The sequence below is a fragment of the Lagenorhynchus albirostris genome, chromosome 3 (assembly GCF_949774975.1).
Source record: "Lagenorhynchus albirostris chromosome 3, mLagAlb1.1, whole genome shotgun sequence".
Taxonomy (NCBI): Eukaryota; Metazoa; Chordata; class Mammalia; order Artiodactyla; family Delphinidae; genus Lagenorhynchus; species Lagenorhynchus albirostris.
The window spans coordinates 33,915,390-33,931,531 of NC_083097.1; the positions used below are offsets into that span (position 1 = coordinate 33,915,390).

General features: G+C 38.5%; 1 protein-coding gene across 1 annotated transcript in view; it reads right to left on the reverse strand.

Moving 5' to 3' along the window:
* Positions 1 to 723: 723 nt before the first annotated feature.
* Positions 724 to 16,142, reverse strand: part of C6 (complement C6) — an 84,654-nt gene continuing 69,235 nt past the window's right edge. Inside the window, exon 17 of the mRNA XM_060146040.1 lies at positions 724 to 1,205. Coding sequence (XP_060002023.1) covers positions 1,030 to 1,205 — 176 coding nt within the window. The 3' untranslated portion in view covers positions 724 to 1,029. The remainder of the gene's footprint in view (positions 1,206 to 16,142) is intronic.

Consider the following 16,142-nt stretch of genomic DNA (forward strand, 5'->3'; position numbering starts at 1 on the left):
GGGGCTAGGTCGCAGGCATCTATATTAGCAAGTGCTCCAAGCGATTCCAATGTGCACTCGTGTTTGAGAACTGCTGTTCCAAAGATGTTTCTCTTCCTCAATTCAAAATGATACTCTAAGAAGTGGGTGTCTACTTGGTATGGCCTAATACGAAAGATATGCCTTACCTTAAAAATTATTCCTTTGAAGTTCTCTTATGATTTTCCATCCATCACACACTTTAGCTTAAAAGCTTTCTGATGCACTTTAGCTGAGGCAAAGAGAGTCTCCTAAGGAGAAAACTCCAGAAGTTTATTAACTACTTCAAGCAAGGCAACTTCCACTTGAGTCCAATCATCCTTACTGTGATGCTTATTAACTATAGAATATTTCCTCGTGTAAGACGAGGATTAAGGATGGGACTCACCTTTCCTTGCATTATCTTCTCCATAGCAATTATCACCATCAAACATACCATATATTTTATTTGCTTATTTTATGTTCTGTATGTCCTCCTCCACATGAATGTGAGCTTTATGAAGGCAAGGGCTTTTGTATGTTTTAGTCACTGCTGATTCCCCAGCACCTTGAACAGTACTGGGAACATTGTAGACATTCACAATTATTTGTTGAGTGAATGCATGAAGGTTGGTTTTCAAGAATGTGTTATACAAGTTGTTGTAGATTTCTATGCTTATTGATTCATTGAAGAAAATTACAGTTTTTGTTCTGATTTCTACTTGTCAGGATGCTTAATACCATAGGCTTCATAAGGTCCTCAGAAGTCCCATCATTTTAGTGCAACATGAACAGAAGAATTTATTAGATTGATGTGGACGTTATTACCTAGGGGTATGCTACAGAGCATCATGGATGGGAACTGGACAGGGGAGAAGACATGGGAGGCAGGGAGAACAATAATGTGAAATGAACACAAAAGGATTTATGTTGGTAACTCCTGGGTATGACAGTCTGCTGTTGGTTCAAGAGTGTCCTTTTGTAGGGATTATTTTGGGGCAGTAAATCTGTTTATCAGTAACTGTGTTAGGTCTAACACCTCCCGGGATGCAGTATTTCCACTTTCCTGTTGGCACACCTGACAGCTCCTACTTCACAGATGTTCACTGTTCTCTGGCTCATTGATGATCCCATTTTGACGCAGAAGAGCTGGTCTCCACTCTTGAAGCACTGGGAGGGCAATAGGCAGACACACTTGGAGGTGGCAGCTGCAATGAGAGAGACAGTGTGACTCACCACAGTGCTTTAAGGCTTGATTTTACCTAACTTGTCCCCAGAGCAGTGAGCACTTTGGTGGCAATGAGTGAGAATGCTGGAACAAAGGCAATGACCCAACTGTGGCTGAATGGAGTGATCTGGGTATAAGAGAGGAGAGGGCACTGGTAAGTCAGTAAGGTGCAAGAGCTGGGCTACCTCTGACACCTTCCTCTCACTCACTGCCCACATCCAATCAATCCATTTACACAATGTCTTCAGTCTGTCCTTCACGTTCTTTTCTCATGGGCACCACCTGGGAACAGTTATATAAGGTATCATTTATTGAGCCTCCACCATGAAACCACACACTAGGCCAAGTGCTTTGTGTGATTTATTTCATTTAATTCTCACAATAAACATATGAACTATATGGCATTATACTAATTCTACAGATGAAGAAACTCAGCTCAGAGAGGCTAAGTGATATGCCTATGGTCCCACAATTAGTAAGTGGTAGAGGCATATTTTAAATCGTGAATGACTCGCAAGCCTGAACTCCTTTAACATAACTCTGTGTCACATTTTAAATTTCTTTCTAGAATATTCCTGGGTTATGACTAGGGATCTGGATTTTTAATAAGCAGTTAAATTGGGTGATACTTTTATAAGGCCTGGTTTCAAAACCACCCCAACACTTCATAATTCATATAAATCTTGTGTTCATGAAAGAGTTTTAAAATGATCATTTAGGGGTAAAGTTACCAAAGCCAAGCATATTAAACCAGTTTTAAGTAAATGGATATAGGCTCATTTATACATACACATGTTTTAGTCAAAGTTCAAGGTCCTCCACAGATGGCCTCAACATCCCTGCACAACATTATCTTTTCTGCTTTCTCTGTCCCAGGTAGAGTGACTCCCTCTCTCTTTCCCAAACAAGACCCCGAAGGTGTTCCAGGTTGTGTCCTTTGCCCACACTAGCCCCTTCCTTTGCCGGACTGATGTGCTCTTTCCAGTTCCCCACATGTCTGATGTCTACAAGCCTCACCTCTTTCATGAAGCATTTTATAGGCACATACCCCGACGGATGTTTCCTTTAAATAAACTTTAATGGTGTAAATTTGTCAGCACTACCTCTGATGTTTTCATACTTTCTTGTTAGTTAGCTTTTCATATGTCTTTCTCCCAAGACAGTTATAAGTGCTTTGTTAGAGAGCAGTAACTGTGGTTCTTCCATCTGTTTATCCCATTCAGTTGTTAACAAGGTGCTCAATTAATTCTGCTTCATCAATTGATTTCAATTCTGAATTTGAGGGTGCAGGTATAAGTATTCAAAAAGAAATGTATTTGGTGGATCTGTGATAATTTATGTTGCCAAAATATCTGAGTCAGCCTGAGAATCAGGCTCTAGTCTCTTTGGGGCAGGTATCAGTTCTTTCCCACGTGTCTCAACTGATGGGAGAAAATAGGGAAAGGGAATGGGGAGATGATCATTAAGCGTATAAGCTTCCTGTCCTCAGTAGGAAATAGTTCATGAACAGGCGTGAATTTCCCTTTTACACCTTTGCCAACCAGCTAGAGAAATTCTAGATGGGGAGAGTCTTGTTTGTTGTTGGAAACTATAGGGTTTGGTGAAGGACAGGAGACTGTTCTACCTCTAGAGAGGATGTCAGTTCCCCAGGCTTGTGGAAAGGCCATGGTCACCACTCTTGTAGTATGGTTATAGCTTAAATACTTTTAGCAAGATGATTTTCAGATTATTAGCATGAAAAGGCCCTTCCTGTCACCTCCACTAATTCTTGTTTCCATCCTTATGAAACCCTTCCTGGCCAGAAGGTATTTACCTCTCTTACCGCTCTTGTCACATACTGTCTTATATTAAAGTTATTCATGTAATCATTTGAAAAGCTGTGAAAATTAACTCCCCAAACTGAACAATTCGAGGGTACAAAGCTCCTTTATCATCACACCTCTCACCTTACTATGTACAGTGACTTTGGCGTATTGGATACTAAATGGATGTTTACTGAATACATTTTCCCCTCCTGTTGGTTGATCCTGGATATTTTTGAAATTTAGATAAAACATTTCATAGCTATAAAAGTAGGCTCCTTGGGGAGGCTTCTGTGTTCTAAGTTTTGCAAAGTGAACTTCATGTCACTTTGGAGTTCCATTTTAAACTTTTTATCATTTCATTTTTGATAGAGAAGGAAAAGAGTAACAAAGTAGTACAAAATGTAATCAAGAACACAATTTAATCAAGGTGACATTCAATTCAATCCAAAATTAGTAATATCCCAATTTGCCATGAGTGGGTTGGGTATAAAATACATTTTTAGTTTCCTCTCTTTATAAATGCTGTGGTTTGTACACTGACTCTGTTCTGTAGTGCTACAGGAACGGAAATCTCTGTGACACTGACTTTTGCTCACCAACTAAGAAGGCTGGCACAGGCAGACCATATCTTTAGGGGGAAAAAGGCTTTCAGTTTTCTAACTGTGTGTAGGATCAAAGGATATTTTATTTATTTATACATTTATTTATTTTGCGGTACACGGGCCTCTCACTGTTGTGGCCTCTCCCGTTGCAGAGCACAGGCTCCGGACGTGCAGGCTCAGCGGCCATGGCTCACGGGCCCAGCCGCTCCACGGCATGTGGGATCTTCCCGGACCGGGGCACGAACCCGTGTCCCCTGCATCGGCCGGCGGACTCTCAACCAATGTGCCACCAGGGAAGCCCCAAAGGATATTTTAAATGACTTAAATCTCTCATTAAGAAATGTTCATGTTTTAGTATGATTACCCCAAGACATTCTGCTAACTTGACCAGTATTGGTAAGTATTCAAACTTTTTATGTTCTTTTATTTTTTTTTCTGAAGGTAACAGTAGTTTTTTTTTTTTTAATTGCACACATGTCTATAAACCTAATAAATAGGTTTTATCTTTTTTTTTTTTTTTTTTTTGCGGTATGCGGGCCTCTCACTGTTGGGGCCTCTCCCATTGCGGAGCACAGGCTCCGGACGCGCAGGCTCAGCGGCCATGGCTCACGGGCCTAGCTGCTTCACGGCATGTGGGATCTTCCCGGACCGGGGCACGAACCCGTGTCCCCTGCATCGGCAGGCGGACTCTCAACCACTGTGCCACCAGGGAAGCCTTATTTTTTTTTATATAGTAGGTTCTTATTAGTCATCAATTTTATACACATCAGTGTATACATGTCAATCCCAATCACCCAACTCATCACATCACACCCCCACCCCCCCGCGGCTTTCCACCCTTGGTGTCCATACATTTGTTCTCTACATCTGAGTCTCAATTTCTGCCCTGCAAACTGGTTCATCTGTACCATTTTTCTAGGTTCCACATATATGCGTTACTATACGATATTTGTTTTTCTCGTTCTGACTTACTTCACTCTGTATGACAATCTCTAGATCCATCCATGTCTCAACAAATGACCCAGTTTCTTTCCTTTTTATGGCTGTGTAATATTCCATTGTATATATGTACCACATCTTCTTTATCCATTCATCTGTCGATGGGCATTTAGGTTGTTTCCATGACAGGGCTATTGTAAACAGTGCTGCAATGAACATTGGGGTGCATGTGTCTTTTTGAATTATGGTTTTCTCTGGGTATATGCCCAGTAGTGAGATTGCAGGGTCATATGGTAATTCTATTTTTAGTTTTTTAAGGAACCTCCATACTGTTCTCCATAGTGGATGTATCAATTTACATTCCCACCAACAGTGCAAGAGGGTTCCCTTTTCTCCACACCCTCTCCAGCATTTGTTGTTTGTAGATTTTCTGATGAAGCCCATTCTAACTGGTGTGAGGTGATACCTCTTTGTAGTTTTGATTTGCATTTCTCTAATAATTAGTGATGTTGAGCAGCTTTTCATGTGCTTCTTGACCATCTGTATGTCTTCTTTGGAGAACTGTCTATTTAGGTCTTCTGCCCATTTTTGGATTGGGTTGTTTGTTTTTTTTTAATATTGAGCTGCATGAGCTGTTTATGTATTTTGGAGACTAATCCTTTGTCCGTTGATTCGTTTGCAAATATTTTCTCCCATTCGGAGGATTGTCCTTGTGTCTTGTTTATGGTTTCTTTGCTGTGCAAAAGCTTTTAAGTTTCATTAGGTCCCATTTGTTTATTTTTGTTTCTATTTCCATCACTCTAGAAGGTGGATTAAAAAAGATCTTGCTTTGATTTATGTCAAAGAGTGTTCTTCATATGTTTTCCTTTAAGAGTTTTATAGTGTTTGGTCTTGCATTTAGGCCTCTAATCCATTGTGAGTTTATTTTTGTGTATGGTGTTAGGGAGTGTTCTAATGTCATTCTTTTACATGTAGCCATCCAGTTTTCCCAGCACCACTTATGGAAGAGACTGTCTTTTCTCCACTGTATATCCTTGCGTCCTTTGTCATAGATTAGTCGACCATAGGTGCATGGGTTTACCTCTGGGCTTTCTATCCTTTTCCATTGATCTATATTTCTGTTTTTGTGCCAGTACCATATTGTCTTGATTTCTGTAGCTTTGTAGTATAGTCCGAAGTCAGTAAGTCTGATTCCTCCAGCTCCGTTTTTCGTTCTCAAGATTGCTTTGGCTATTTGGGGTCTTTTGTGTGTCCATACAAATTTTAGGATTTTTTGTTCTAGTTCCGTAAAAAGTGCCATTGGTAATTTGATAGGGATTGAACTGAATGTGTAGATTGCTTTGGGTAGTAGATTCATTTTCACAATATTGATTCTTCCAATCCAAGAACATGGTATATCTCTCCATCTGTTAGTATCATTGTTAACTTCTTTCATCAGTGTCTTATAGTTTTCTGCATACAGGTCTTTTGTCTCCTTAGCTAGGTTTATTCCTAGGTATTTTATTCTTTTTGTTGCAGTGGTAAATGGGAGTGTTTTCTTAATTTCTCTCTAAGATTTTTCATCAGTGTATAGGAATGCAAGAGATTTCTGTCCATTAATTTTGTATCCTGCTACTTTACCAAATTCATTGATTAGCTCTAGTAGTTTTCTGGTGGCATCTTTAGCATTCTCTATGTATCATGTCATCTGCAAACAGTGACAGTTTTACTTCTTCTTTTCCAATTTGTATTCCTTTTATTTCTTTTTCTTCTCTGACGAGGCTAGGACTTCCAAACGTATGTTGAATAATAGTGGTGAGAGTGGACATCCTTGTCTTATTCCTGATCTTGGAGGAAATGCTTTCAGTTTTTTACCATTGAGAATGATGTTTGCTGTGGGTTTGTCGTATATGGCCTTTATTATGTTGAGGTAGGTTCCCTCTATGCCCACTTTCTGGAGAGTTTTTATCATAAGCCGGTGTTGAATTTTGTCAAAAGCTTTTTCTGCATCTATTGAGATGATCATATGGTTTTTATTCTTCAGTTTGTTAATATGGTGTATCACATTGATTGATTTGCGTATATTGAAGAATCCTTGCATCCCTGCAATACATCCTACTTGATCATGGTGTATGATCCTTTTAATGTGTTGTTGTATTCTGTTTGCTAGTATTTTGTTGAGGATTTTTGCATCTATATTCATCAGTGACATTGGTCTGTAATTTTCTGTTTTTGTAGTATCTTTGTCTGGTTTTGGTATCAGGGTGACGGTGGCCTCATAGAATGAGTTTGGGAGTGTTCCTTCCTCCTCAATTTTTTGGAAGAGTTTGAGAAGGATGGGTGTTACCTCTTCTCTAAATGTTTGATAGAATTCACCTGTGAAGCCATCTGGTCCTGGACTTTTGTTTGTTGGAAGATTTTTAATCACAGTTTCAATTTCATTACTTGTGATTGGTCTGTTCATATTTTCTATTTCTTCCTGGTTAAGTCTTCGAAGGTTATTGCTTTCTAAGAATTTTTCCATTTCTTCCAGGTTGTCCATTTTATTGGCATGGAGTTGCTTTTAGTAGTCTCTTAGGATGCTTTGTATTTCTGTGGTGTCTTTTGTAACTCTCCTTTGTCATTTCTAATTTTACTGATTTGAGTCCTCTCCCTCTTTATCTTGATGAGTCTGGCTAATGGTTTATCAATTTTGTTTATCTTCTCAAAGAACCAGCTTTTAGTTTTATTGATCTTTGCTATTGTTTTCTTTGTTTCTATTTCATTTATTTCTGCTCTGATGTTTATGATTTCTTTCCTTCTGCTAACTTTGGGTTTTGTTTGTTCTTCCTTCTCTTGTTCCTTTAGGTGTAAGGTTAGATTTTTTATTTGAGATTTTTCTTGTTTCTTGAGGTAGGCTTGTATAGCTATAAACTTCCCTCTTAGAACTGCTTTTGCTGCATCCCATAGGTTTTGGATCATCGTGTTTTCATTGTCATTTGCCTCTAGGTAGTTTTTGATTTCCTCTTTGATTTCTTCAGTGATCTCTTGTTTATTAGGTAACTTCTCCATGTGTTTGTCTTTTTTACGTTTTTTCCCCTGAAATTAATTTCTAATCTCATAGCGTCAGGGTCAGAAAAGATGCCTGATATGATTTCAGTTTTCTTAAATTTACTGAGGCTTGATTTGTGACCCAAGATGTCATCTATCCTGGAGAACGTTCTGTGCGCACTTGAGAAGAAAGTGTAATCTGCTGTTTTTGGATGGAATGTCCTATAAATATCAATTAAATCCATCTGGTCTATTGTGTCATTTAAAGCTTCTGTTTCCTTTTTTATTTTCATTTAGGATGATCTGTCCACTGGTGAAAATGAGGTGTTAAAATCCCTCACTATTATGTGTTACTGTCGATTTCCTCTTTTACAGCTGTTAGCAGTTGCCTTATGTATTGAGATGCTCCTGTGTTGGTTGCATATATAATTGTTATATCTTCTTCTTGAATTGATCCCTTGATCATTATGTAGTGCTCTACCATGTCTCTTGTAACATTCTTTATTTTATAGTCTATTTTATCCGATAGGAGTAGCGCTACTCCAGCTTTTTTTTTGATATCCATTTGCATGGAATATCTTTTTCCATCCCCTCAGTTTCAGTCTGTATGTGTCCCTAGGTCTGAAGTGGGTCTGTTGTAGACAGCATATATATGGGTCTTCTTTTTGCATCCATTCCGCAAGCCTGTGTCTTTTGGTTGGAGCATTTAATCCATTCACGTTTAAGGTAATTATTGATATGTATGTACCTATGACCATTTTCTTAATTGTTTTGGGTTTGCTTTTGTAGGTCCTTTTCTTCTCTTTTGTTTCCCACTTAGAGAAGTTCCTTTAGCCTTTGTTCTAGAGCTGGTTTTGTGGTGCTGATTTCCCTTAGCTTTTGCTTGTCTGTAAAGCTTTTGATTTCTCCATCGAATCCTAATGGGATCCTTGCTGGGTAGAGTAATCTTGGTTGTAGGTTCTTCCCTTTCATCACTTTAAATATGTCATGCCACTCCCTTCTGGCTTGTAGAGTTTCTGCTGAGAAATCAGCTCTTAACCTTATGGGAGTTACCTTCTATGTTATTTGTCATTTTTCCCTTGCTGCTTTCAATAATTTTTCTTTGTCTTTAAGTTTTGCCAGTTTGATGAGTATGTGTCTCGGTGTGTTTCCCCTTGGGTTTATCCTGTATGGGACTCACTGCACTTCCTGGACTTGGGTGGCTATTTTCTTTCCCATGTTAGGGAAGTTTTCAACTATAATCTCTTCAAATATTTTCTCGGGTCCTTTCTCTCTCTCTTCTCCTTCTGGGACCCTATGACGTGAATGTTGTTGCGTTTAATGTTGTCCCAGAGGTCTCTTAGGCTGTCTTCATTTGTTTTCATTCTTTTTTCTTTATTCTGTTCTACAGCAGTGAATTCCACCATTCTGTCTTTCAGGTCACTTATCTTCTTCTGCCTCAGTTATTCTGCTATTGATTCCTTCTAGTGTATTTTTCATTTCAGTTATGATATTGTTCATCTCTGTTTGTTTGTTCTTTAATTCTTCTAGGCCTTTGTTAATCATTTCTTGCATCTTCTTGATCTTTGCCTCCATTGTTTTTTGGAGGTCCCGGATCATCTTCACTATCATTATTCTGAATTCTTTTTCTGGAAGGTTGTGTATCTCCACTTCATTTAGTTGTTTTTCTGGGGTTTTATTTTCTTCCTTCATCTGGTACATAGCCCTCTGCCTTTTCATCTTATCTTTCTGCGAATGTGGTTTTTGTTTCACAGGCTGCAGGATTGTAGTTCTTCTTGCTTCTGCTGTCTGCCCTCTGGTGGATGAGGCTATCTAAGAGGCTTGTGCAAATTTCCTGATGGGAGGGACTGGCGGTGGGTAGAGCTGGGTGTTTCTCTCTTTATGTTCTTTTTTAAAGACAAACTTAGACTCCTAGGAATTGTGGTATTTAGATATACGTCCTGCAAAGGGCTAATGGTAAAGGTAGATTTTGACTAAATCATAAGCCACCTATTGTTAGACAGGCTTGGAAAGAATTATTTGTGGGAAAAGGAAAAAAAAAAAAAGAAGCTCTTTGCAGTAGAAGAGTTCCATGAAGTTCTTTCTCCATGATAATTAAGGAAAACAGATGCTAACACTAAACACATCCCCAAATACCTGTACTACCTATTGTGGTACAGACAGGAACCATTTATCCTCCCTGCTGTCCAAATCCCTTTTATTTTCTGTATGTATATTTGACAATAATGTTTGTACATTATAATTTTTAGAGAAAAAGTTATATTTTAAATACACTATTTAAATAAATACACAGTTGCATAGTATTTTCAACTCTTGTCTACTGCAAATTATTTTCTCTGAGAGAGGTGTCAGTTGGATAATGGTGTGGGTCAGGCAGCAAAAAAATGAGTAGTAATGTTTACCTACGTGATGATTTAATAATGATTAGAGTTGGGCACTGTACATGTCTGGCCCTAGTTTGCAGTCTCTTACATGAAATTGCCTTGTTTCGATATGGTTGAAGGTCAGAACCCCCAGACACTGACCTGCTGAGTTGCCACCATCAGATGGCCTGCTGACTGTGCCACCCATGGTGACCCTCTGTCATGGATTCAATCCCACCACCCATCAAGGGAGCTGGGTCTTGATAATCAGTTTTAAGTGGATCAGGAAGAACCTAGATGTGGGTTATAAGGTCTCTCCCCTTTTCAAGGACTGAGTTGAAGAATATTGGTTTGAAAAGTGAAAGAGAAGCTAAGGGTAATAATAAGGTTTTTGTCTTTGTTTTTGAAAAGTAACGTGGTTTCGGCAAAAGTTGGATGTTAGCAATTCCATAATTTTCCATTGCTTAATTTATGCCTTGATTTCAGATGAGTTTTTGAAGATGTGCCATAAGGGAAATCTAGCTGCTTATTTGAGTTCTGTTAAATCCTATTCTTCAACCCATATTTATGTATTATATGAAGCTTAATTGTACTATTTCAGGTTCCAATTTCATCTTAGACGGAGGTACTGCTGTGAAGTTTCTGTTTTTAAGCAATTCACAAATGAAATGCCTATAGGCAATACACTTACAGAAAATGGAAAGGTAATGCTACCTCTTAAGTATCAAATAGGCAGAGCTATAAAGGGGTAACAGTTCCAAGTTTTGGTGAGGGTATGGAAGGCAGTCTTTATGACGCATGGCCAATATGAATTTAATATGATAAAAACGTTTCTAGAAAGCAAGTTGATACATTGTACCAAGAAAGACTTTATATTTTAAAATAATATTTATCTAGAAATTCCATTTTCTAAGGTATAGCCTAAAGAAATGGTCTTAGAGTATAGATCTATCTGTGATAGATTTGTCTATTACAACACTGCTTATAATAGCAAAATCTTGGGAAAAATCTGAAGGACTAACAGGAGATTGATTAAGTAAATCACAGAATGTCCATATAGGCTTTTGCAGACATTGAACATTATGTGGAAAGAGGCCAGTCACAGGTTTGTTCAAGATGGTGAAGTAGAAGGACGTGCTCTCACTCCCTCTTGTGAGAGCACTGGAATCACAACTAACTGCTGAACAATCTTCAACAGGAAGACACTGCAACTCACCAAAAAAGATACCCCACATCCAAAGACAAAAGGAGAAGCCACAGTGAGATGGTAGGAGGGGCGCAATCACAATAAAATCAAATCCCGTAACTGCAGGGTGGGTGACTCACAAACTGGAGAATACTTATACCACAGAAATCAACCCACTGGAGTGAAGGTTCTGAGCCCCACGTCAGTCTTCCTAACCTAGGAAAGGCGGAGAAATTCCTAGAGAATCAGACTTTGAAGGCTAGCAGGATTTGATTTCAGGACTTTGACGCGACTGGGGGAAACAGAGACTCCACTCTTGGAGGGCACACACAAAGTAGTGTGCACATCGGGACCCAGGGGAAGGAGCAGTGACTCCTTAGGAAACTGAAGCAGACCTACCTGCTAGTGTTGGAGGGTCTCCTGCAGAGGTGGGGGGTCTCACCATAAGGACAGGACACTGGCAGCAGAAATTCAGGGAAATACTCCTTGGTGTGACCCCTACCAGAGTCCGCCATTGGCACCAACAAAGAGCCCGGGTAGGCTCCAGTGTTGAGTTGCCTCAGGCCAAACAACCAACACAGAGGGAATCCAGCCCCATCCATCAGCAGACAAGCGAATTAAAGCTTTACTGAGCTCTGCCCACCAGACCAACAGCCAGCTCTACCCACCACCAGTCCCTCCCATCAGGAAACTTGCACAAGCCTCTTAGATGGCCTCATCCACCAGAGGGCAGACAGCAGAAGCAAGAATAACTACAATCCTGCAGCTTGTGGAACAAAAATCACATTCACAGAAAGATAGACAAGATGAAAAGGCAGAGGGCTATGTACCAGATGAAGGAATAAGATAACACCCCAGAAAAACAACTAAATGAAGTGGAGATAGGCAACTTTCCAGAAAAAGAATTCAGAATAATGATAGTGAAGATGATCCAGGACCTCCAAAAAAGAATGGAGGCAAAGAACGGGAAGATGCAAGAAATATTTAACAAAGACCTAGAAGAATTAAAGAACAAACAAACAGAGATGAAGAATACAATAACTGAAATGAAAACTACACTAGAAGGAATCAGAATAGCAGAATAACTGATGCAGAAGAACGGATAAGTGACCTGGAAGACAGAAAGGTGGAATTCACAGTTGTGGAGCAGAATAAAAAAAAAGAATGAAAAGAAATGAAGACAGCCTAAGAGGCCTCTGGGACAACATTAAACACAACAACATTCACATTATAGGGTCTCAGAAGGAGAAGAGAGAGAGAAAGGACCCGAGAAAATATTTGAAGAGATTATAGTTGAAAACTTCTCTAACATGGGAAAGAAAATAGCCACCCAAGTCCAGGAAGTGCAGTGAGTCCCATACAGGATAAACCCAAGGAGAAACATACCGAGACACATACTCATCAAACTGGCAAAACTTAAAGACAAAGAAAAATTATTGAAAGCAGCAAGGGAAAAATGACAAATAACATAGAAGGTAACTCCCATAAGGTTAAGAGCTGATTTCTCAGCAGAAACTCTACAAGCCAGAAGGGAGTGGCATGACATATTTAAAGTGATGAAAGGGAAGAACCTACAACCAAGATTACTCTACCCAGCAAGGATCCCATTAGGATTCGATGGAGAAATCAAAAGCTTTACAGACAAGCAAAAGCTAAGGGAAATCAGCACCACAAAACCAGCTCTACAACAAATGCTAAAGGAATTTCTCTAAGTGGGAAACACAGAGAAGAAAAGGACCTACCAAAACACCCCCAAAACAATTTAAAAAATGGTAATAGCAACATATGTATTGATAATTACCTTAAACGTGAATGGATTAAATGCTCCAACCAAAAGACAGAGGCTCACTGAATGGATACAAACACAAGACCCATATATGTGCTGTCTACAACAGACCCACTTCAGACCTAGGGATACATACAGACTGAAACTGAGGGGATGGAAAAAGATATTCCATGCAAGTGGATATCAAAAGAAACCTGGAGTAGTGCTACTCCTATCAGATAAAATAGACTTTAAAATAAAGAATGTTACAAGAGACAAGGAAGGACACTACATAATGATCAAGGGATCAATTCAAGAAGAAGATACAACAATTATACATGCACCCAACACAGGAGAACCTCAGTACATATGGCAACTGCTAACAGCTGTAAAAGAGGAAATCGACAGTAACACAATAATAGTGGGGGACTTTAACACCTCACTTACACCAATGGACAGATCATCCAAACAGAAAATTAATAAGAAAGCAAGGGCTTTAAATGATACAGTAGACCAGGTAGATTTAATTGACATTTAGAAGAAATTCCATCCAAAAACAGCAGATTACACTTTCTTCTCAAGTGCACATGGAACATTCTCCAGAATATATCACATCTTTGGTCACAAATCAAGCCTCAGTAAATTTAAGAAAAATGAAATCATATCAGGCATCTTTTCTGACCACAACGCTATGAGATTAGAAATCAATTACAGAGAACAGAACGTAAAAAACACAAACGCATGGAGTCTAAGCAATACGTTACTAAATAACCAAGAGTTCACTGAAGAAATCAAAAAATACCTAGAGCCAAATGACAATGAAAATACAACGATCCAAAACCTATGGGATTCAGCAAAAGCAGTTCTAAGAGGGAAGTTTATAGCTATACAAGCCTACCTCAAGAAACAAGAAAAATCTCAAATAAAAAATCTAACGTTACACCTAAAATACCTAGAGAAAGAAGAACAAACAAAACCAAAGTTAGCAGAAGGAAAGAAATCATAAAGACCAGAGCAGAAATAAATGAAATAGAAACAAAGAAAACAATAGCAAAGATCAATAAAACTAAAAGCTGGTTCTTTGAGAAGATAAACAAAATTGATAAACCATTAGCCAGAGTCATCAAGAATAAGAGGGAGAGGACTGAAATCGATAAATTTAGAAAATGAAAAAGAAGTCTTAACAGACACCGCAGAAATACAAAGCATCCTAAGAGACTACTATAAGCAACTCCATGCCAATAAAATGGACAACCTGGCAGAAATGGACAAATTCTTAGAAAGCTATACTCTCGAAGACTTAACCAGGAAGAAATAGAAAATATGAGCAGACCAATCACAAGCACTGAAATTGAAACTCTGATTAAAAATCTTCCAACAAACAAAAGTCCAGGACCAGATGGCTTCACAGGTGAATTCTATCAACCATTTAGAGACGAGCTAACACCATCCTTCTCAAACTCCTTCAAAAAGTTGCAGAGGAAGGAACACTCCCAAACTCATTCTATGAGGCCACCATCACCCTGATACCAGAACCAGACAAGGATACTAGAAAAAAAGAAAATTACAGACCAATATCACTGATGAATATAGATGCAAAAATCCTCAACAAAATACTAGCAAACAGAATACAACAACACATTAAAAGGATCATACACCATGATCAAGTGGGATTTATCCCAGGGGTGTAAGGATTCTTCAATATATGCAAATCAACAATGTGATACACCATATTAACAAATTGAAGAATAAAAACCATATGATCATCTCAATAGATGCAGGAAAAGCCTTTGACAAAATTCAGCACCCATTTATGATAAAACTCTCCAGAAAGTGGGCATAGAGGCAACCTACCTCAACATATTAAAGGCTATATACAAAAAACCCACAACAAACGTTATTCTCAATGGTGAAAAACTGAAAGCATTTCATCTGAAATCAGGAACAAGACAAGGATGTCCACTGTTGCCACTATTATTCAACATAGTTTTGGAAGTCCTATCCACGGCAATCAGAGAATAAAAACAAATATAATGAATCCAAATTGGAAAAAAGACATAAAACTGTCACTGTTTGCCGATGACATGATACTATACATAGAGAATCATAAAGATGCTACCAGAAAACTACTAGAGCTAATCAATGAATTTGGAAAAGTAGTGGGAAACAAAATGCACAGAAATCTCTTGCATTCCTATACACTAATGATGAAAAATCTTAGAGAGAAATTAAGGAAACACTCCCATTTACCATTGCAACAAAAAGAATAAAATACCTAGGAATAAACCTACCTAGGGAGACAAAACACCTGTATGCACAAAACTGTAAGACACTGATGAAAGAAATTAAAGATGATGCTAACAGATGGAGAGATATACCATGTTCTTGGATTGGAATAATCAATATTATGAAAATGACTGTACCACCCAAAGCAATCTACAGATTCAGTGCAATCCCTATCAAATTAGCAATGGCATTTTTTACAGAACTAGAACAAAAAATCTTAAAATTTGTATGGAGACAAAAAAGACCCCGAATAACCAAAGCAGTCTTGAGGGAAACAAATGGAGCTGGAGGAATCAGACTCCCTGACTTCAGACTATACTACAAAGCTACAGTAACCAAGACAGTATGGTACTGGCACAAAAACAGAAATATAGATCAATGGAACAGGATAGAAAGCCCAGAGGTAAACCCACTCACCTATGGTCAACTAATCTATGAAAAAGAGGAAAGGATATACAATGCAGAAAAGACAGCCTCTTCAATAAATTGTGCTGGGAAAACTGGAGAGCTACATGTAAAAGAATGAAATTAGAACACTCCCTAACACCATACACAAAAACAAACACTAAATGGATTAGAGACCCATATGTAAGACTGGACAGTATAAAACTCTTAGAGGAAAACATAGGCAGAGCACTCTTTGACATAAATCGCAGCACGATCTTTTTTGATCCACCTCCTAGAGTAATGGAAATAAAAACAAAAATAAGCAAATGGGACGTAATGAAACTTAAAAGCTTTTGCAAAGCAAACTACAAACAAGATGAAAAGACAACCCTCAGAATGGGAGAAAATATTTGCCATCGAATCAATGGACAAAGGATTAATCTCTAAAATATATAAACTGCTCATGCAGCTCAATATTCAAACAACAAACAACCCAATCCAAAAATGGGCAGAAGACCTAAATAGACATTTCTCCAAAGAAGACATACAGATGGCCAATAAGCACATGAAAAGCT